Source organism: Entelurus aequoreus, linkage group LG08, assembly GCF_033978785.1.
Source record: "Entelurus aequoreus isolate RoL-2023_Sb linkage group LG08, RoL_Eaeq_v1.1, whole genome shotgun sequence".
NCBI classification, from domain to species: domain Eukaryota; kingdom Metazoa; phylum Chordata; class Actinopteri; order Syngnathiformes; family Syngnathidae; genus Entelurus; species Entelurus aequoreus.
In genome coordinates, this window is record NC_084738.1 from 18302203 (window position 1) to 18324699 (window position 22497).

Sequence of the window (22497 nt, forward strand, 5' to 3'; positions counted from 1 at the left end):
GTGATGAGATGGCGACTTGTCCAGGGTGTACCCCGCCTTCCGCCCGATTGTAGCTGAGATAGGCTCCAGCGCCCCCCGCGACCCCGAAGGGAATAAGCGGTAGAAAATGGATGGATGTATATATATTTATATACATACATATACACACACATTTAGATATAATTATGACACATTATATATATATATATATATATATCCATCCATCCATCCATCCATTTTCATATATATATATATATATATATATATTACATTACATTACATATATACACACACACACAATTATATACGTATATATAAATATTACATATTACATATACAGTATATATTAGGGCTGCGAATCTTTGGGTGTCCCACGATTCGATTCAATATCGATTCTTGGGGTCACGATTCGATTATAAATCGATTTTTTTTTTCTCGATTCAACGCGATTCTCGATTCAAAAACGATATTTTTCCGATTCAAAACGATTCTCTATTCATTCAATACATAGGATTTCAGCAGGATCTACCCCAGTCTGCTGACATGCAAACAGAGTAGTAGATTTTTGTAAAAAGCTTTTATAATTGTAAAGGACAATGTTTTATCAACTGATTGCAATAATGTAAATTTATTTCAACTCTTAAATGAACCAAAAATATGACTTATATTACCTTTGTGAAAATATTGGACACAGTGTGTTGTCAAGCTTATGAGATGTGATGCAAGTGTAAGCCACTGTGACACTATTGTTCATTTTTTATATTACTTAATTAATTTTTTAATAAATGTCCAATGATAATGTCAATGAGGGATCTTTAATCACTGCTATGTTGAAATTGTAACTAATATTGATACTGTTGTTGATAATATGTTTCACTACTTTTGGATTGTTCTGTGTCGTGTTTGTGTGTCCTCAATTGCTCTGTTTATTGCTGTTCTGAGTGTTGCTGGGCCGGGTTTGGTTTTGGAATTGGATTGCATTGTTATGGTATCATAATGATAATGATAAATGGGTTATACTTGTATAGCGCTTTTCTACCTTCAAAGTACTCAAAGCGCTTTGACAGTATTTCCACATTCACCCATTCACACACACATTCACACACTGATGGCGGGAGTTGTCATGCAAGGCGCTAACCAGCACCCATCAGGAGCAAGGGTGAAGTGTCTTGCCCAAGGACACAACGGACGTGACTAGGATGGTAGAAGGTGGGGATTGAACCCCAGTAACCAGCAACCCTCCGATTGCTGGCACGGCCACTCTACCAACTTCGCCACGCCGTCCCTGTCTTATTGCTGTGTATTGTTTTGTTGGATTGATTAATAAATAAATAATAAAAAAAAAAAATTAATAAATTTTTGAAAAATGAGAATCGATACTGAATTGCACAACGTGAGAATTGCGATTTGAATTCGAATCGATTTTTTTCCCAGGCCCCTAGTTTATATACACGTATGTAAATACTAACTTACTACATAATGAAAAAGGTTCAGCCCCATCCAAGATAAGTGCCCGTTGTAGATTTATTTTCTGTATGTTTGATCCACTGTTTACATGAATAATACACTAAAAACATGTAGTGAAAAACATCTGAACATGTGAGCAAAGTTGCACATTTACAATTGGGGGGTAAAGAGATTGACAAATATAAAAAAGAAAACATTAGTATTTCACATCCACACACCCACACATTAAAGGCCTACTGAAATGATTTTTTTTTATTTAAACGGGGATAGCAGATCTATTCTATGTGTCATACTTGATCATTTCGCGATATTGCCATATTTTTGCTGAAAGGATTTAGTATAGAACAACGACGATAAAGATTGCAACTTTTGGTATCTGATAAAAAAAAGGCTTGCCCCTACCGGAAGTAGCGTGACGTAGTCAGTTGAACATATACGCAAAGTTCCCTATTGTTTACAATGATGGCCGCATGAAGTGAGAGAGATTCGGACCGAGAAAGCGACAATTTCCCCATTAATTTGAGCGAGGATGAAAGATTTGTGGATGAGTAAAGTGCAAGTGAAGGACTAGTGGGGAGTTGAAGCTATTCAGATAGGGAAGATGCTGTGAGAGCCGGGGGTGACCTGATATTCAGCTGGGAATGACTACAACAGTAAATAAACACAAGACATATATATACTCTATTAGCCACAACACAACCAGGCTTATATTTAATATGCCACAAATTAATCCTGCATAAAAACACCTGCGTGTTTGTTGTGCTAGCTCCTAGCTCCTCTGCTAGCTCCTAGCTCCATAGAACACGCCAATACAATTCAAACACCTGATCAACACACACAATCACTCAGCCCAAAAGACCGTTCACCTAACCCAAGGTTCATAAAGCTTATATATTTTTAAAAAGTTACGTACGTGACGCGCACGTACAGTACGGTACGTGTTATGCTAGCTCCTAGCTCCTATGCTAGCTCCTAGCTCCATAGAACACGCCAATACAATTCAAACACCTGATCAACACACACAATCACTCAGCCCAAAAGACCGTTCACCTAACCCAAGGTTCATAAAGCTTATATATTTTAAAAAAGTTACGTACATACGCAAAAAAAAGCCAAAGCTGCATACTCACAGTAGCACGTCTGCGTCTTTGTCATCCAAATCAAAGTAATCCTGGTAAGAGTCTGTGTTGTCCCAGTTCTCTACAGGCGTCTGTGTATCGAAGTCAAAAGTCCTCCTGGTTAGAGTCTCTGTTATCCGAGTTCTTCCATCTTGACTGCATCTTTCGGGAATGTAAACAAAGAAGCGCCGGCTGTGTACTGTTGTTGCTGACTACGTTCGAAAAATACGTCCATTTCGCACCGACAACTTTCTTCTTTGCTTGCCCAGCTTCCTTCTCCATAATGCAATGAACATGATTGAAACAGATTCACGAACACAGATGTCCAGAATACTGTGGAATTATGAAATGAAAACAGAGCTTTTTCGTATTGGCTTCAATGTGGAAGGCATACCCGTGTTCCCCGGTCTACGTCACGCGCATACGTCATCCTCAGAGGCGTTTCGAACCGGAAGTTTAGCGGCAAATTTAAAATGTCACTTTATAAGTTAACCCGGCCGTATTGGCATGTGTTATAATGTTAAGATTTCATCATTGATATATAAACTATCAGACTGCGTGGTCGGTAGTAGTGGGTTTCAGTAGGCCTTTAAAGTATACCAAAATAAATGTGTGAGAGCGAAACATAAGGGTTGACACAAGAAACACAAAGTCTCTATCTAGCGAGGTTTTGCTTTGACCGCTGCGTCAACTTCCTCCTCTGGCAGCAAAGTGTGCCACTGGGCGACTGGACGTCTGGGATTGGCCAACATGTCTGACCAGTGGCGCAGGCCAACACCTGTAGCTCCATAACCCATGAAGGTCTTACCGATAGGATCGTTGCTGCCAAGTTTATCATAGTCGTACACTGTGATAACGACCTGCACTTTCTGAAAATAGACAACACAAATTACCTTTTTGCATTGTTAAATTCCTTAGGATTCTTTAATGTGGTAGCATTAACCTACCTGTATCTGTTCAAAGGGCACCTCAAAGCTAAAACTCTCATTGAAGTAGGGATTGAGCGTGTTTTTCTTGACAGTCGTCTTCTTCTTTTTGATACGTTTTCCGTTTTGCTGCAGGACAATCTTCACAAACGGATCTGGAAATGGAAGCAAAGACAAGCACTTGCTGTGCGCATTTAAAAGTGAAAGACAGGAAGTAATTGCTGCTGGACGGAAGATCCAGACATGCTGGGGCAGTAACACTGCATGTCTGGACGAAGTAGTTGCCTTTGACGAGCGGGAGTCAATTGGTAACACTTTGCCTTCACGGTAAAGTAAATAAACCAGTGGTTTCCAAAGTGCGGCCATTTGCCAAAAGTGGCCTATTTTTTTATGAGGCTGCAGCACATTGTAGAAATGAAATAAAGCAAAAAAAACAGTTGAAATGGAAAAATAGAACAGAAAGGTGCAAAGTAAAGAGAATAACTGAAATGTTAATACTAATTATAAAATTAAATATACTACAGAAGGAAGGTGATTCTTATGTGTTGCAGTTCACCAGTTCACTATCTATTTTAGCCGCCAGATGGCAGTAGAGTGATGAATATCTTAAAATGTGTTTTGTGGCAATTCCAACATTGACCACAGCGTCAGTTGCTATCTAGAGTGCCGCTTTCCATCATTTTCAGTAGACTGCATTGCAAAATGAATAACCCCCTCTCTTCCTCTCATGCGAGATCCACCCAGGAATGGGGCCAAATGAATCCCTTGCTGCATTATTAAATACTGTAGGGTAGAATATATACAATTGCATGCAGTACACGTTTCTGTCAAAAGTGAAAGAAAAAATACTTTCGGCCTTCCATAGGCCAAAAACAGTAAAATGATGTGGCAGGCCACGTTCCAAAATGTGGCCGGCCAGATTAAAAAGATGTAGCAGGCAAGATCTGTGACATAAAGTATCACAATCTCACCTGACAAGCCGCCGACGTCCATTTTCTTCAGATTCTTGGCTTCCATGATGTTCACCGTCAGTTTCCCGGCAGTGGGGACGTATCGCAAAGAGATGCAAACATCACCCAGTTTCTCCTGCTGAGACAAAAACAAGTGAATAACCACTTTCCAATAAAGATAAAGGCGTCGTGGAATGAAAGCAAGATGCACCTCCTCCTTTTCCGAGCTCTCCAAGTCCTTCCATTGTTGAATTGGCTGGCCTAAATCAATGCTGTTCATGGGGATTTTGATATCGCCGATCATGTCGTGCTTGGAGAAGCGATCAAAGTCGAACACTTGCAACACCAACGTCTTTCCTCCCAGCTCTGCATACGGAATCTAGAAAAAAAAACAAGCGTTTCAAAGGACAGACTCTTCTACAGTTCAAAACAACAACAAAACAAGTATGTTGTCCATACCTTGAAAATAAACGTCTCGTTGAAAACAGGACACAAATTCTTGCGCTGAACCTTGGTTTCATACTTCTTCTTCTTGTCCGGCAGCAGAAAGACTTTGACGTAAGGATCTGAGGTGCCCCCCATGTCCATAGCTGCCAGGTCCTGAGCCTGAAGGATTCCCACGATGAGCTTTGTGGTAAAGAACAGCAAGTTAGCCTCAAGCAGATTCTTTGACTTGACTGATTTTGGCTTTCAGGAGAGGAACCTGGGAATCGGTGAAGTTGTAATCCAAGGAGAACTCCAACCTCCCCAACTTCTCCTGCTCTTTCTCCTCTTCCGCGCCGTCCTTCTTCACCTCCCCTTCCTGCAAGGAGACGCATCTGTGCTGTGAGTACTCCTCCTGGATCATGCTCCGCCATCACATCTGGTCATATACCTTCTCTCCAGTTTCGCCTTCGCCCTCCTTCTCCTTCTTGCGGCGCCCTGTCTTCCTCTCTCTCACTTTCTTTGGCTTTTTCTTCTTCGCAAAGCATTTTTTGAAAAGGCAAAAGATGAAGCACGCCACCAAAACCAGGACCAGCACCACGATGGCTCCCACCGCCCACATGGGAACTGCAACGTTCAATTAAAAATGGAGAACATTGATTTCTAATCTTTAAATCTGTGTTTTTCAACCACTGTGCCGCGGCTCACTAGTGTACCGTGAGGTATTATCTGGTGTGCCGTGGGAGATTATGTAATTTCACCTAATTGGGTTAAAAATATTTTTTGCAAAGCAGTAATTACAATCCGCAAATGTGCCGTTGTTGAGTGTCTGTGCTGTCGAGAGATCGGCAGAGTAACCGTGTAATACTCTTCCATATCAGTAGGTGGCAGCAGGTAGCTAATTGCTTTGGAACCATGGTTTGTTGTGATCACAATATGCAGATGACAGCGGGAGGCAGAGTGCGGGTAAAAAGCAGTGTTTCCCACACATTCATTTGTTTGTGGCGGCCCGCCACGAAAGAATTACGTCCGCCACAAATAAAAGAAATTTTTTTTTTTTTTTTTTTTTGTCCTGTCCAGCTTCTCAGGCAAATCATATAGTTGATGTAGATGCCCATATAGGCTGTTCAGATTTACTTTACAAAAGAGAAGTGTAGGATACTTCTCTTGTTGCCTTATTTGTATTTGACCACTGCTGTTTTCTGTTTATTTGTTACTGACTGTGGCAGGACACCTCTGCCTCTGTTTCACTTTATGTTGCTGGTAAATAATATGGTTGTAGTAGTAGGCTAAAGTTAAATTATTTCATCCATCCATCCATTTTCTACCGCTTATCCCTTTTGGGGTCGCGGGGGGTGCTGGAGCCTATCTCAGCTACAATCGGGCGGAAGGCGGGGTACACCCTGGACAAGTCGCCACCTCATCGCAGGGCCAACACAGATAGACAGACAACATTCACACTCACATTCACACACTAGGGCCAATTTAGTGTTGCCAATCAACCTATCCCAAATTATTTAGTATGCACTAATTAAAGGGGCAGAGCTCTAAGAGACATTTTAGCTTTTATATTTTATAAGATATATTTTTTGTAAGAACCACAATTAATAAATATATTTCAGTGAATAACTTATTGTTCAAATCTGTATATAAATATGTACATAAAGTGTTGTAATTATATTGTAAAATGGATGGATGGATGTATGGACCTTTAAAACAAAACTGTTATTATTAATTAGTAAGTGTACATTTTTTTAGCCTTTTTAGAGAAAATCATATCATTGTAGTAAATTATGCAAATTACTTGATGGTGTCATGGTGACCACGCCCACAGCCACGCCCCCACCGCCACAGGTATCTTGGCAGTTTATGGGAAACACTGAAAAGGTATCTTATGCTTAAACCAAAAATTAACAAAAGGCAAGTGCCGCTAAGAAAAGGCAATGAAGCTTAGGGATGGCTATGCAAAACGAAGCTAAAACAGACTGGCTGCAAAGTAAACAAAAACAGAATGCTGGACGACAGCAAAGACTTACAGCGTGTGGAGCAGCAGGCGGCGTCCACAAAGTACATCCGTACTTGACATGACAATCAACAACAAAATAGGAGCGCAAGACAAGAACTAAAACACTACACACAGGAAAACACCAAAAAACTCCAAATAAGTCACCGCGTGATGTGACAGGTGGTGACAGTACACCTACTTTGAGACAAGAGCTATAGTGATGCATGCTTGGTTATGCTTTGAATTCATATCCAACAATTGCGACTTTTTACTGTCAATATCGGCTATTGAGTTTCATTTTTTAATGTTTTCTGCTGGTGGTGTGCCTCGGGATTTTTTCAATGAAAAAAATGTGCCTTGGCTCAGAAAAGGTTGAAAAACACTGCCTTAAAGTCACATCACCAAACTGCGTGTTTGAATGTCATCTCTTAAGATTTAAACACCAAACTGACCTCGAGTGGATTTTAATCTTTCATTTAAAATGACTTGAATCAAAAAATCCATGACTGTTTTATTTCAGTAATCTAAAGCACTTGCCATCTGTGTATGTTTTTAAAGCTTGAAACTAGAACCACTGGTTTAATCTGTGATATTGCTAAAACAAAGTATGCTATTTCTCCTACTAACTGGAACAAGCACATTTTCAAGAGACAGTTTCTGGCATTCTTTTCAGCTATAGATACCTGCCCAATCTGATAATAGTTGTGGGCAAGACCTTTCGCATGGGCAGAAAATGCACTATTAATGCAAACTTCCATCCATCCATTTTCTACCGTTTGTCCCTTTTGGGGTGGCAGGGGGGTGCTGGAGCCTATCTCAGCTGCATTCAGGCGGAAGGCGGGGTACACCCTGGACAAGTCGCCACCTCATCTAATGCAAACTTGCACTATATTATAACACCTAACAACTTTTAGCAAACATTACATACCTTGTTTATCGCAGTTAATTGGTTCCGGACATGACCACAATTAATGCATTTTTGCAAAGTAGAAATCATTCATTATCAATTCAAATATTTCAATAGCGAGAACACAAAACATTGTTTTACCACTTTCTAAATGAAATATTTCAACATTATGAGAGCCCTCTAACATTAAATAACACCCCTTTGCCACCTTTACACTCTTTTAATCCAATACAGTAATGCTGCCTGAGGCTGAGCCAATCATTGGTGATGATACTGAACAGATAGGTTTGGTCTCCTCTAGTGGCTAATACTATTGTAATATTGATATTTTTAGTTTATTCAACCATTTTATGTTTAAAAAAGCATCATTTAGGACCAAAAAAAAATGTACAATGTGGTTTAATGTGGTTTACCTGCTCAGTAGCCTTGTGGTTAGAGTGTCCATCCTGAGATTGGTAGGTCATGAGTTCAAACCCCGGCCGAGTCATACAAAAGACTATAAAAATGGGACCCATTACCTCCCTGCTTGGCACTCGGCATCAAGGGTTGGATTTGGGGGTTAAATCACCAAAATGATTCCTGAGCGCGGCCACCACTGCTGCTCACTGCTCCCCCCACCTCCCAGGGGGGTGGAACAAGGGGATGGGTCAAATTTCACCACACCTAGTGTGTGTGTGACAATCAGTGGTACTTTAACTTTAACTTTAAATTAAAAACATTTTAATATCCCCCCAAAATCTGCAATGTATTAAAGCCGCAATATTTGAAGTGTGATGTGGGACGACTGTACTATAGAAATGCATGCATCATTTAAGTACATGCTGTAGAGTTTTAGCACAGACATTTGATCAGGTATCTCACGACAATCTAGTAAAATTAAAAAAAAATATCTAATTGTATTTTAGGGTAGATTTTAATTATAAAACATAATTTTTATAAATTGGCCCTAGTGTGTGAATGTGAGTGTGAATGTTGTCTGTCTATCTGTGTTGGCCCTGCGATGAGGTGGCGACTTGTCCAGGGTGCCCCCCGCCTTCCACCCGAATGCAGCTGAGATAGGCTCCAGCACCCCCCGCGACCCCGTAAGGGACAGGCGGTAAAAAATGGATGGATGGATGTATTTTAGGGTGGATTATAATTATAAAACATAATTATTATAAATTGGTCCTAGTGTGTGAATGTGAGTGTGAATGTTGTCTGTCTGTCTGTGTTGGCCCTGCGATGAGGTGGCGACTTGTCCAGGGTGCCCCCCGCCTTCCGCCCGAATGCAGCTGGGATAGGCTCCAGCACCCCCCCACGACCCCGTAAGGGACAAGCGGTAGAAAATGGATGGATGGAATTATTAAAGTTAAAGTACCACTGATAGTCACACCCACACTAGGTCAGGTGAAATTACACTTTGTATTTGACCCATCCCCTTGTTGCACCCCCTAGGAGGTGAGGGGAGCAGTGAGCAGCAGTGGTGGCCGCGCTCAGGAATCATTTGGGTGAATTAACCCCCAATTCCAACCCTTGATGCTGAGTGCCAAGCAGGGAGGTAATGGTCCCATTTTTATAGTCTTTGGTATGACTCGGCCGGGGTTTGAACGCACGACCTACCGATAAATTATAATAAAATGTATATATAATATATATTTGATAACTATAAAATAATAATGTAATATATATTAGTTATAATTTATTGATATTTTAACATGCCAGATATCAGCACATTTTGATAAAAGGCTCTCATGAGAGGTTTGTAGAATGCCAAAGAAAGTTGCATGCTAAATCAGTAGAAAATTGACAAATAATTATTTTTTGTCACTGTCCAATATGAATAAATATTTTGATTTAAAAATCAAAATTAAATAATGCATTCAAAAATCCAATAAAATATTTTAAGTGCAGTACAGGCCAAAAGTTTGGACACACCTTCTCATTCAATGCGTTTTCTTTATTTTCATGACTATTTACATTGTAGATTGTCACTGAAGGCATCAAAACTATGAATGAACACATGTGGAGTTATGTACTTAACAAAAAAAGGTGAAATAACTGAAAACATGTTTTATATTCTAGTTTCTTCAAAATAGCCACCCTTTGCTCTGATTACTGCTTTGCACACTCTTGGCATTCTCTCCATGAGCTTCAAGAGGTAGTCACCTGAAATGGTTTTCACTTCACAGGTGTCATAGTTTTGATGCCTTCAGGGACAATCTACAATGTAAATAGTCATGAAAATAAAGAAAACACATTGAAATGAGAAGGTGTGTCCAAACTTTTGGCCTGTACTGTTTGTGTATGTAAAAAAATGGAGATACACATTGTAATAATTATAATAATTGTTAATGCTGTATGTGTCTGTCAGGTTTGTGGAGTTCCGCCATTTTTGAGTAGTATTTTTTATTTCCTACTTAATTCTCACAAGGTGAAAGACAATAAGAATACTCACTGGGTAGATGTTCCAGTTCATTCATGAACTTGTCCTTCATGTGGTTGTAGTCGTGTCCGGGGTGATGCTCGGCGTGCCCATGGTGTTCCGTATGCTGGTGCTCGTGGTGAACTTTCTCCGTCGCCTCCTCCGACTCCGGTTCCGGGGGCTCTGCGGCCCTCCGAGCCCGGACCCCGCCGCTGACCAGCCTCATGTCTGCTGCCAAAAAAAACCCCAACAACGGTTATTTTGCTATGTTGTGCGTCACATTGGCCGCCGTATCAACAGATACCACAGCTGCGTATGTACACTGGTGTAATCCCCACGTTTGTGTATTGCACTACAGCAGGAGTATGGAACATCTCTAAGCTAGAAGCTCGACATGGCTGACCTTAATCCCTCTTGTTTGCCCTCCCCACCGCTACCCATGCTTTCCCTCCACCGTTTGGCCCTCTTGCTTTTGTGCTCGTATACTGTCTCTGCACGTAACTGGATTTAACCCGGCAATTTTAATCCAGACGCTGGATCTCTGAAAGCTTGGATAAAAAGGAGTTGGCTTTCTCCGCCATTCACCAACCAGCCGCAATAGCATGAGATTCAATAGAAGAACTGTATTCCACCTTTGGAAAGATAATGTTGCCTAGGTTTGTAGAGGCATACTGTATGTTTAATATGACAGTTGCAGTGTTCCATACGAGAGTCAACATATCGTATATCATATAATGCAATGCCACATCAACAATAAACATGGTTAAATGACTAGCTCGCCAAAACGAGTAATTCTTTAAAGGCCAAATTCATGGTGCAGTTCAATTCTATCAGATATGACCACTTGTAACTAACTCTCTTTTCCTGAGTCTAATGTCAACTGGTTCAGGGGAAAACACACTGAAGCTAATACAAATAATAACAGAAGAAATGAACACATTAAAAAGATGGTTTGACAAAAAAAACGACTATCTTTGAATCTCAGTAAAATGAAAATAATGCTATTCGGTAACAGTAGAAGAGAAAGTGAGACACAAATACAAATACAAAAATCAAATGTTTGGGTGTAATAATAGATGATCAAATTAACTTGCAATCTCATACAAAAATACACAACACAAGGTAGCAAGAAACATTTATATAATGAACAATGCAAAATATGTTCTAGACCAAAAATCACTCCATATTCTCTACTGCTCGCAAGTGTTACCATATCTGAGTTATTGTGCAGAAATATGGGGAAATAACTATAAAAGTACATTACATTCACTAATAGTGTTACAAAAAAGGTCAGTTGGAATAATACATAATGTTGCATATAGAGAACATACAAACCCTTTATTTATTGAATCAAAAATATTGAAATTCAACGATATAGTGAATTTGCAAACAGCTAAAATTATGTACAAAGCAAACTATAACCTGCTACCCCAGAATGTACAACTATTCTTCCCAAATCTAATTTATAACATTTGTATGCACGTACAACACTTATGACCTTTTAGTAACTTTTCCCAAGAGCTATTACTTAAAGGAGGGGTAATACATTTTTAGGATTACATTTACAGAAACATTTCAGATATTTATTGTGATAAAGCGGTTTTAAAACCAGGACAATTCTGAGTGAGATGAATGAAAAATGTTGTTAGATCATACTGTATGAAATGAAATGAACAGTATCCATCTTACCTGCAAATATGTCCCTGGTATTCCCTCTATACAGACACACCTATTAAGTTGTATTTGAAGATTTTTTTTTTTTTTACACAGCCATCACTCCCTCCGTACGACTGGCAACATCAAAGCTGAAGCGTTGGCAAATCACTAGAGCAGTGTTGGGGCTTAATCCTCCACCCCGGCCACCTCCCCATCTTGTGATGTTCCAATGGTGACACACATCTGTTACTTTATGTTTGATTCAATTTGAACACAGATTTTTCTATTTAGCCTCTGTCACACTTGCACACACGTTGAGGAAAAAGTCTGAGCTGGAAAAGTTCATTAAAATGATCCATGAAACTCAATCCTTTCCTTTTCGTTAATCCTTAATCTTAATCCTTACCTTAAATCTAACCACTTTCACTCAGAATAGGGAATTTTAAGCAATGTTTTGCCATATAGAGTGCATTCGGAAACTATCACTTTTTCCACATTTTGTTGTGTTACATCCTTATTCCAAACTGGAATAAGTCCTCAAAATTCTACAGACAATACCCCATAATGACAATGTGAAAATGTTTTATTTTAAATTTTTCGAATTCATTAAAAAGAAAGAAAAAAATCACACGTACATAAGTATTCACAGTCTTTGCTCAATACTTTGTTGATGCACCTTTGTCAGCAATTACAGCCTCAAGTATTTTGGAATACCACAACCTTGGCACACCTATCTTTGGGCAGTTTCACCCATTTCACTAGGCCACCTAGTGGTTAGAATGTCCGCCCTGAGATCAGTAGGTTGTGAGTTCAAACCCCGGCTGAGTCATACCAAAGACTATAAAAATGGGACCCATTACCTCCATGCTTGGCACTCAGCATCAAGGGTTGGAATTGGGGGTTAAATCACCAAAAATGATTCCTGGGCGTGGCCACTGCTGCTGCTCACTGCTCCCCTCACCTCCCAGGGGGTGAACAAGGGGATGGGTCAAATGCAGAGGACACATTTCCCCACACTTAGTGTGTGTGACAATCATTGGTACTTTAACTTTAACTTCTCTTTGCTTTGCCTTTCAAGCTCCATCATGTTGGATGGGAAGCATTGGTTTTCATCCAAAATGTTTCTGTACATTGCTGCATTCATCTTTCCCTCTATCCTGACGAGTCTCCCGGTTCCTGCTGCTGAAAAACATCCCCACAGCATGATGCTGCCACCACCATTTTTTCACTGTAGGGATGGTATTGGCCTGGTGATGAGCGGTGCCTGGTTTTCTCCAAACATGACACCTGGCTTACACACCAAAGAGTTCAACCTTTGTCCCATCAGACCAGAGAATTGTGTTTATCATGGTCTGGTTAGATGGTTGTCCTTCTAGAAGGTTCTCATTTCTCCACAGAGGAATGCTGTAGCTCTGACAGAGTGACCATCAGGTTCTTGGTCACCTCCCTGACTAGAACAAAGATGAATGCAGAAATGTACAGAGACATCCTAGATGAAAACCAACACTTCCCAGTCAATTTGATGGAGCTGGAGAGGTGCTGCAAAGAAGAATGGGCAAAACTGCCCAAAGATTGTGGCACCATATTTCAAAAGATTGTGGCACCATATTTCAAAATATTTGAGGCTGTAATTGCTGCCAAAGGTGCATCAACAAAGTATTGAGCAAAGGCTTTGAATACTTATGTACATGTGATTTTTAGGTTTTTTAGTTTTAATTAACCTGCAAAATTAATCACATTGTCATTATGGGGTATTGTGTGTAGAATTTTGAGGACACATTTTATGTATTTTTAAAAATTTTGGAATATGGCTGTAACATAACAAATTGTGGAAATTCGGAAGCACTGTAACTGTACATATCCACACATTTAGTAGAGCGCTGTGGGCGCAGTAATCCACGGGCAGGCTGCCATGTGTTTGCACCGTCACATCTGGACATCGCAGAGGCGACGATCCAACAAGCCTCTACTAGTCAGCAGTTGACAGCCAACAAGGCAGGACTTAAAATAAAAAAACAACAAATGGAAGCCGCTTTAGCTGAGAACTGACATGTTGGTTAGTACATCACAGCATGTCATAGCAGATACAGTGACATCATTGCTGCAGCATTGCTTTACTGTCGCAGTACAGCTTCTTGCAGAAAAAGTCCAATATTTTTGAACCGCTTAAATACAGGTCGGGCCTCAATTTTTTGATGCATCGTCCACTTCTTTTTTTTTTTTTTTGTCCTGTCCAGCTTCTAAGGCAAATGATATAGTTGATGTAGATGCCCATATCGGCTGTACAAATTTTACTTTACAAAAGAGAAGTGTGGTATACTTCTCTTGTTGCCTTATTTGTATTATACTTTATTAAATGGATTTATATTATTATTTGGTGCAGCCGGGCCGAAGCAGGAGGGAATAGAAAGAGAAATAAAGGAAGACAGAGGGGGAAATTGTGGGGACAAGGAGACAAGACAGACGACAACAACAACAACAACAATAACAACAATAACAACAGAACAACATCAGCAAATATGATATGTACAAATATGATGGTAAAAGTGATAGCAAAGAAGCAGTTAGTGAAATAAATAATAATACAGAAATGACAATGAACATTATTACACCACAAATGGAGCAATACAAACACCAATAGAAATAGCACTATTGATAATGAATAATAACAATAATTACCTCTATTATCAACAATACAATTGTTCAAATGCAACAATACATATATGTATAATGATAACTTGAAATACAAAAGAAATCAGATAAATGGAGGGGAAGAAAGAGAAGCAGACTGTATTAACCTTGTAGATTGTTATAGTAACAATAGGTCCACTTATATCTGAAGTGTCCAGACTTTTTTCACAGATGGCCATGTACTGAAAAATCTAATGATTCTTGGGCCATTTTGTAAACAAGCTAAAGGTATGTAGATTTGCTCAGATAATATACTGTATGTATTTAATGGGGGAAAAGTGCCTGCATATCAGCTATATAGTGTAGGTGGCCAATAGGATTATTAATATTAGTGCTATTACTTTTAACATTTCAATTTTTTTCCTTAGTTTTGTTGTAAGATTGTATTTTTGGAATGCATAAAAAACAAGCTGTAGGCCACACTTTGGACACACTTGACTCAGCTAAATAAACACCATACCTCAAATAGACGCTGTAATCCTCCTCGTGGTAGATGTCTTTACCACTACAAACATGTATTTTAACCCATTTCATTATGACTGTTGCTGTATGCTTGTGTTTTTATCTATTACATTGTATTGTGCTGTTGTGTCAATCCGTTTTTATGTTGAGGGACTGCGGATGGAAATTAGCATTCTTGCCATAATCCGACTTATTTATACAACATCCTATGTGTTAAAAAAAAGCAATGTCTTATCTGTTAAGCTGTTATTTACAGCGGAGTCCAGAAACAAGGTGTTGCTGTAATAAATTAAACATTAAACATTTTAACTGACCCCAAAACAATTTAATGGGTTTGACAAAAGAGTGGATTTATATTTGACAAACAGAAATCATCAAATAGAAATATATGCTACAGTGAGTGACTGAGGCCATAATAATATAATGAATTGTAGTAAGTATTCTTAGTGAAAATATATATTTTGATAATTTGTTGTTTTTTGTTTGACACAGTCTGTCTTGAAAAGCGCTTTATAAAAAACATTTTTTTTAATTAATTTGGAGGGGGAAAATGTCTAGTACTCTCTGCAGTTGTGTATAAACACTGGTCACTATGTCATAGTTCACCCATATTAACTACACCTTTGTCTTATTGCTGAAAAACTATTATTTTTTGGTGACAGCACACTCATTTTACAGCAGTGGAATATGTTTGCATCATTTAGGGTGTGTGCGTGAACTGGATCACTAGATTACAACGTGCGGTTGTGCCGCACAAGTGACGTCCTCGTTATCTTTGCTGAAACATGTCATTCACTAGTTGTTGTTTTTTTGACCACAGGCTATGTATGCGCTGCTGGCTCAAAAGTTAAACTTTAAGCTACCACATGATAGTAACGAAGCAAAGTCCCGTTATCTTAACAGTGTCCTATTGTGGTAGACATGGCATAACGAAAGGTCATATGATAGCATGTCTGGAAGCTTGCAGAAAAACGAGAGTGTGATCAAAAATGAGGTGCTGGCAGTGTTGGTTTATTCAAAGTATGACCCAAAAAGAATGTAGGAAATAGGGTAGAATCCATACATAAGGGAGTAGGAAAATACTACTTGTAAGCACCATAGCTATGAGGTATTGGATAATTGAGGCGAGTTGGTTTTCTTGTAGTACAAAACTAGCTTTGACTATAAACATTATTTTGCCAGGTGGTTGCTACTTGGTTTTCATTGTACGATGCTGGTCTCTACAGGGTGTGTTTATCGAAGAGGTATTCTCCCATGGAGCCGTGGCTTTCGGACGCAGTGATGCGGGTCAGGCTGCCGACGTAGTCGCCCAGCTTCTTGATGGTGTCGTGGCTGTCGTTGAGGAAGTGCTGCTCCAGGAAGTCGCACAGCTACGAACAACAAACAGCGGTGAGCATTTCACTTGCACAGGCTTGCTTTCTGCAGGATTGTGGGGTTGACCTACATGTGGGTCAGTATGGGTGCCAGCCTTGCTGTGCACGTCCAGAATACAAGTGTTCATTGCCTTCTGGTAGTCCAGGGAGAACGACAATGCGTCCAGGCCGCCTCTCCAATCTTCCCTACTTGGTTTCTGCATTCAGAACAATAAAATTAACAAGGTATATATTTTAATTAGGGCTGTGAAATGAAATGTTTTTAAATCAGATTAATCACATTTTGGGCGACTACTCACTTACATGATTATAATTATCCTAAGAAAAGACTCCATGTGCACACATATGCAATCTTATCTTCAGAATGTCATCCACAAACATTTTTAAACTTTTTACTTGAATGCATGTCGCTTGTTTGCACAACTTGATATCAGTTGTATCTAAAGTTCGTTCATGCTGTATTTTGGAGTTACATTTGCCAGGGAGCTCACCAGTCGGAGTATCCTCATTCATTTTCAAACTGACTTAAAGTTAGTCTTATTTGCAGATGATACAACTGCATTTTGTTCAGGGGAGAACACACAGAAGATAATACAAATAACAGAAGAAATGAACAAATTAAAATTATTGTTTGACAAAAACAGACTCTTTGAATCTCAGTAAAACTAAAATAATGCTATTTGGTAACAGTAGAAGAGAAAGTCAAACACAAATACAAATAGACGGAGTAGACATTGAAAGGGTGAAAGAAAACACATTTTTGGGTGTAATAATAGATGATAAAATGAATTGGAAATCTCATGTAAAAATATACAACATAAAGTAGCAAGAAACATGTCAATGAGTAAAGCAAAACATGTTCTAGACCAAAAAGCACTTCATATTCTCTACTGCTCGCTAGTGTTACAATATCTGAGTTATTGTGTAGAAATATGGGGAAACAACTACAAATGTGCACTTCATTCACTAACTGTGTTACAAAAAAGATCAATTAGAATAATACATAATGTTGGATATAGAGAACATACAAACCCTTTATTTATTAAATCACAATTATTGAAATTCAACAATTTGGTGCATTTGCAAACAGCTAAAATGATGTATAAAGCAAACTATAACCTGCTACCCAAGAATGTACAACAATTCTTCTCAACAAAAGACGAGAAATATAACCTTAGAGGAAAATCTCATTTAAAACATTTGTATGCTCGTACAACACTTAAAACCTTTAGCATATCTGTATGTGGAATTAAATTATGGAATGGATTAAGTAAAGAAATCAAACAAAGTAGCAATATGATTCACTTTAAGAGACTGTTCAAACTACACGTGTTCACAAAGTACACAGAACAAGAATCATGATGAACATCTTAAACCTTTTTATTTTATTCAGACAAAGATTATTTATGTATTTAATATTAGTTTGCTTACTATCGCATATTATTTAACTGGAAATGTGTGATGCATTACATTGTATTGTATCCATCCATCCATTTTCTACCGCTTGTCCCGTTCTGGGTCGCTGGAGCCTATTTTAGCTGCATTCGTGCGGAAGGCGGGGTACACCCTGGACAAGTCGCCACCTCATCGCAGGGCCAACACAGATAGACAGACAACATTCACACACTAGGGCCCATTTAAGTGTTGCCAATCAACCTATGCATGTCTTTGGTAAATGGTAAAAATGGTAAATGGGTTATACTTGTATAGCGCTTTGCTACTTTCAAGGTACTCAAAGCGCTTCGACACTTAGGATGTCCCGATCCGATATTTGGATCGGATCAGCCGCTGATATTTGCCAAAAAATGCATACGGCAAGGCATGGGAAAATGCCGATCCAGATCCAGTTTTTAAAAATATTCCGTTCCGTGTTTTCCAACGCACCAATTTAAATAATACATTCCACTTTTCTGCTGCTCCCTAATTTCCGTTCCGCATTTTCCAGCACACCTTCAACACATCCACAGGTCTGTGTCCTAACCGTTAAGACGGCCATGTGAATTAAAAGCTACCGGGTAAAAATGTCAGCTGTCTCTGTGCGATATAGAAAATGACTATATCGTGATATTCGAGTATACGTTCTCACGCAGTTGCTTTTAGCTGCTGGCATTACACGACAGGCTCTTCCCACTCCTTCTTGTGTCTGCTTCTCACAGACAGCAAGCGCACCTTCTTACATACGTCACATACTGTCACGTCATACGTCACATACGTACACGCATTCTCCCAGCAGAGAGGTAGCAGCATGGCTAACGTTAGCTGTGATGCTAGCGTAGCCGTGTGAGCGGTAATAATGAAGGAAGAATTAATTAATTCCCAAGAAAAACACCAGGGGGTCCATCGTCTGGCGGTGGTTTGGCTTCAAGTGGGAATATGTCGAACAGACAACCGTAATTTGTCAAGTGTGGGGCAAAAGCGTTGCTATAAAAAGTAGCATTACTGCTAATATGTAGCATCATTTGAAAAGTCCCCTGCTAGAAAATGAAGAGTGTTTGAAACTCCGCACGTCAACATCTCCATTGTGTATTATTCAAACTCACCTAATTCAGCTGGCTAGTTGTTATCAAGAGTACTAAAACCCTTTTCAACATGAATCTGACAACTAAGTAGGCTAAATAACTTTAAACTTTAATACATGCTCGGCCAGTATCGGATCGGAAGTGCAAAAACAACATCAGTATCGGATCGGAAGTGCAAAAACCTGGATCGGGACATCCCTATTTGACACTATTTCCACATTCACACGTACCTTCACACACTGATGGCGGGAGCTGCCATACAAGGCGCTAACCAAGACCCATCAGGAGCAAGGGTGAAGTGTCTTGCTCAAGGACACAACGGACATGACTGGGTTGGTAGAAGCTGGGGATAGAACCAGGAACCCTCAGGTTGCTGGCACGGCCACTCTACCAACTGCGCCATACCGTCCCCACTTCCTCTCTTTTGGAGGAAGCCGTAGTACCCGGAGGGAACCCACGCAGTCCTATGCGTGTTCGAAATCAACTGAAACTGAACTTACCCATTGATCTGGGGCCGTACTTATCAAGCTTCTTAGAGTGCCATTTTACACTTAAGTCCTGAGAATTTGCAAAATTTAGTCCTACTCTCAAACTTAAGAATAAAAGCTTTTTATCAACGTTCTTAAGTCTAATAATCACTCCTACTCTCCACAATATTTAAGAGACCTTCAGAGGTGTCCTAAGTGGTTAGGAGTTGCCAGCAGGGGATGGCACTGAGGCGAGAGAGACGTGCGCGAACGTTCAGGGAACGGAACAATGTTTTGTTTTTTTTTGATGACGAGCAGCTGATCAAACGGTATCGTTTAGACAGAGCGGATATTATTTTTGTCACAGATGTAATACTTTTCGATTCCTTGTTGATTTCCGCATGTGTCTGCAGTGGGCTAGTATATATAGAGCCACCCAGTTTCAAATTAGTTGCCTAATTAATGAATTGGAAAGAAAATGTTATGACAGTAGCGTATGTGTGTGGCCGTGAGGTGAGTGACGTCAGTGAGTGTGTGGGCGAGAGAAGAGAGGGAGCGGTAGCGTGAGTGCCGGCGGGGACTAGTTTGTTTTGTATTATTTTGTAGTTTATTGTCAAAATATACACTCCCATTGTCCACTTAAATATTTCCAAGATATTTCTTTATTCTTAGACAACGGATTCCCTTCCGTGATTGGTCATTTCTATGGACACAGAAATGACGTCACCTAAAATTCCGTTTACGGCACATAGTAATGTCGTAATTCAGCTCTGAGTGTGACACTTAAGATTCAGTCCTACACTTCGCTGAAAGTGTGAGTAAGACGCTTGATAACTAACTTTTAAGTGCAGCTTTCAGCGAAGAATTTATTTACTCTTAAGTCAACTCTTAGCAGACTTCTTAGGAGTAATTCTAAGAAGCTTGATAAGTATGGCCCCTGATCACTGACCGTGTTTTGGTTATGGTAAAAGAGCTTGTACGGTCAAAATAAATTGCAAAAAAAATCATAGTCTGTACATGATTGGGGCGGTACAGCTCGGTTGTGAGAGTGGCCGTACCAGCAACTTGAGGGTTCCAGGTTCGATCCCCGCTTCCGCCATCCTATTCCCTGCCGTTGTGTCCTTGGGCAAGACACTTTACCCACCTGCTCCCAGTGCCACCCACACTGGTTTAAATGTAACTTAGATATTGGGTTTCACTATGTAAAAGCGCCCCGCGATGAGGTGGCGACTTGTCCAGGTTGTACCCCGCCTTCCGCCCGATTGTAGCTGAGATAGGCTCCAGCGACCCCAAAAGGGACAAGCGGTAGAAAATGGATGGATGGATGGACTATGTAAAAGCGCTTTGAGTCACTAGAGAAAAGGGCTATACAAATATAATTCACTTCACGATTAATGCAATATTTTTGTGATTAATCACATGAGTTGAGTAAGTAATTTTGACAGCCCTAATTTAATTGAATCCAAACAATTCTGCCACTTACAGAAATAGTCTGCAGCAAAATACGACCCCCTCGTGTATTTTGATACTCCAGCAGCTTCTCAGCTTGTTCTCGCTCCTTTCCGGAAAGCTCTAAAAAATAACTGGAGAATTTCTTCAGGGCAACATCGTCCCTGTCAAAATACATGCCCTGTAGAAGGAAAAGAGCAACATGTAATGATGCATTTAGTGCATGCAAGTACGTAGAAGAGGTTAAAAAAAAAAAAAAAAAAAGGTTACCAGGGACAGGTAGGTGTAAGATGCACTCAGTTTGAGGTTGATGAGCGTGTTGATGTCTCCTTCACACTCGGAGTGGAGGTTTTGCTTTACGGCAGACTGCATTTCGAAACTAGAGAAACATACTGACTTGTAAGAGGGGCGAAAGTAAATAATGTCGAAACACTACAACAGAATATCCACCGAAAGTCAATTTAAACACAGCACATTTCAAGGCATGTCCCGTTGTTACAACAGGTGCGACAAGTTTAAGCTGTTGTTTACACGCTGCCAGCGTGCTCGAAAGGTTACCTGAGAAACAATTATCATAGCAATTATAATACCTTGGCGTCGCTCACCTTTGCATGTCGTCACCCCGTAGCGTGTGTGTGGAAAGTGAGACTTCTTCGCACGACAGCAGAAAAAGGAAAAAAAAAAAGAAAAGAAAAAAAGCTATTTTTTCCTGGCGAGCATTGGCTGGCTAGCTTAATATTGTGTGTCTCTATTGCCCCCTGTCGTCTTGGGGGCTCATTACATGTTGGCTTGGGAACTGTATTTGTTTTTGATTGATTGATTGAAACTTGTATTAGTAGATTGCACAGTACAGTACATATTCCGTACAATTGACCACTAAATGGTAACACCCGAATAAGTTTTTCAACTTGTTTAAGTCGGGGTCCACGTTAATGGTGTCCATAAAGTCCCTATACCAGGGGTCGGCAACCCAAAACGTTGAAAGAGCCATATTGGACCAAAAATAAAAAATAAAAATCTGTCTGGAGTTGCAAAAAATGAAAAGCTGTATATTAGTGTTATATATTTACCATGAATTGATTGACATGGACAAGTTGACAAGTTAAACAAGTTGAAAAACGTATTCGGGTGTTACCATTTAGTGGTCAATTGTACGGAATATGCACTGTATTGATTGATTGAGAGTTTTATTAGTAGATTGCACAGTACAGTACATATTCAGTACAATTGACCACTATAAATGGTGACACCCGAATAAGTTTTTCAACTTGTTTAAGTCAGGGTCAAAGATAATCAATTCATGGTACAAATATATACTACCAGTATAATACAGTCATCACACAAGTTAATCATCAGAGTATATACATTGAATTATTTACATTATTTACAAATTGAGGGGTGGGATGTGGAGGGGGTTGGGGCGGTAAGAAATTATCGAGTTCGAGCCTATTATCGAATCCTTTTATCGAACCGATTCCTTATCGATTCTCTTATCGAGTCCAGATAGGTTGTTGTGTATGGAAAAAAACACACACTATATAATAAAAGCTCACTTTTATTATATAAGAAAAAAATAAAATCTAATAAATAAATAAATATTGACTGTTACCATCCCTAAAAAAATAAAATAAAATAAATAAATATTGACTGTTGTTACCCAAAGTATATTAAGTGGGATTTTTCAGAAAAATAAATATATACAGA

General features: G+C 39.5%; 3 protein-coding genes across 6 annotated transcripts in view; 1 reads left to right on the forward strand and 2 right to left on the reverse strand.

The window, feature by feature from the left end:
- Nucleotides 1–1480: 1480 nt before the first annotated feature.
- syt5b (synaptotagmin Vb) lies at nt 1481–12017 on the reverse strand. Of its 3 annotated transcripts, none has more exons than XM_062055816.1 (10): nt 11866–12017; nt 10210–10407; nt 5315–5490; nt 5144–5242; nt 4900–5067; nt 4652–4819; nt 4462–4576; nt 3512–3645; nt 3160–3433; nt 1481–1677 (listed from the first exon to the last, which is right to left on the reverse strand). In XM_062055816.1, the coding sequence occupies exons 2-9, from the start codon at nt 10400–10402 to the stop codon at nt 3224–3226; spliced, it is 1263 nt and encodes a 420-aa protein (XP_061911800.1). In that variant the 5' UTR covers nt 10403–10407; nt 11866–12017; the 3' UTR covers nt 1481–1677; nt 3160–3223. The 3 variants fall into 3 exon arrangements, with proteins under 3 accessions (XP_061911800.1, XP_061911798.1, XP_061911799.1); XM_062055814.1 differs by having other exon boundaries at nt 4462–4579; XM_062055815.1 differs by having other exon boundaries at nt 4462–4579; nt 10210–10404; nt 11866–12011.
- A 3958-nt stretch (nt 12018–15975) lies between these two features.
- Nucleotides 15976–21555, reverse strand: zgc:56095 (Ferritin, lower subunit-like). The gene is made up of 5 exons (XM_062055819.1): nt 21399–21555; nt 21064–21172; nt 20828–20974; nt 16430–16555; nt 15976–16355 (listed from the first exon to the last, which is right to left on the reverse strand). The coding sequence occupies exons 1-5, from the start codon at nt 21404–21406 to the stop codon at nt 16206–16208; spliced, it is 540 nt and encodes a 179-aa protein (XP_061911803.1). The 5' UTR covers nt 21407–21555; the 3' UTR covers nt 15976–16205.
- LOC133655555 (receptor-type tyrosine-protein phosphatase H) overlaps nt 16217–22497 on the forward strand; it is a 32768-nt gene continuing 26487 nt past the window's right edge. For both annotated transcript variants that reach the window (XM_062055811.1, XM_062055813.1), the window contains exon 1: nt 16217–16374. In XM_062055811.1, coding sequence (XP_061911795.1) covers nt 16306–16374 — 69 coding nt within the window. In that variant the 5' untranslated portion in view covers nt 16217–16305. The remainder of the gene's footprint in view (nt 16375–22497) is intronic.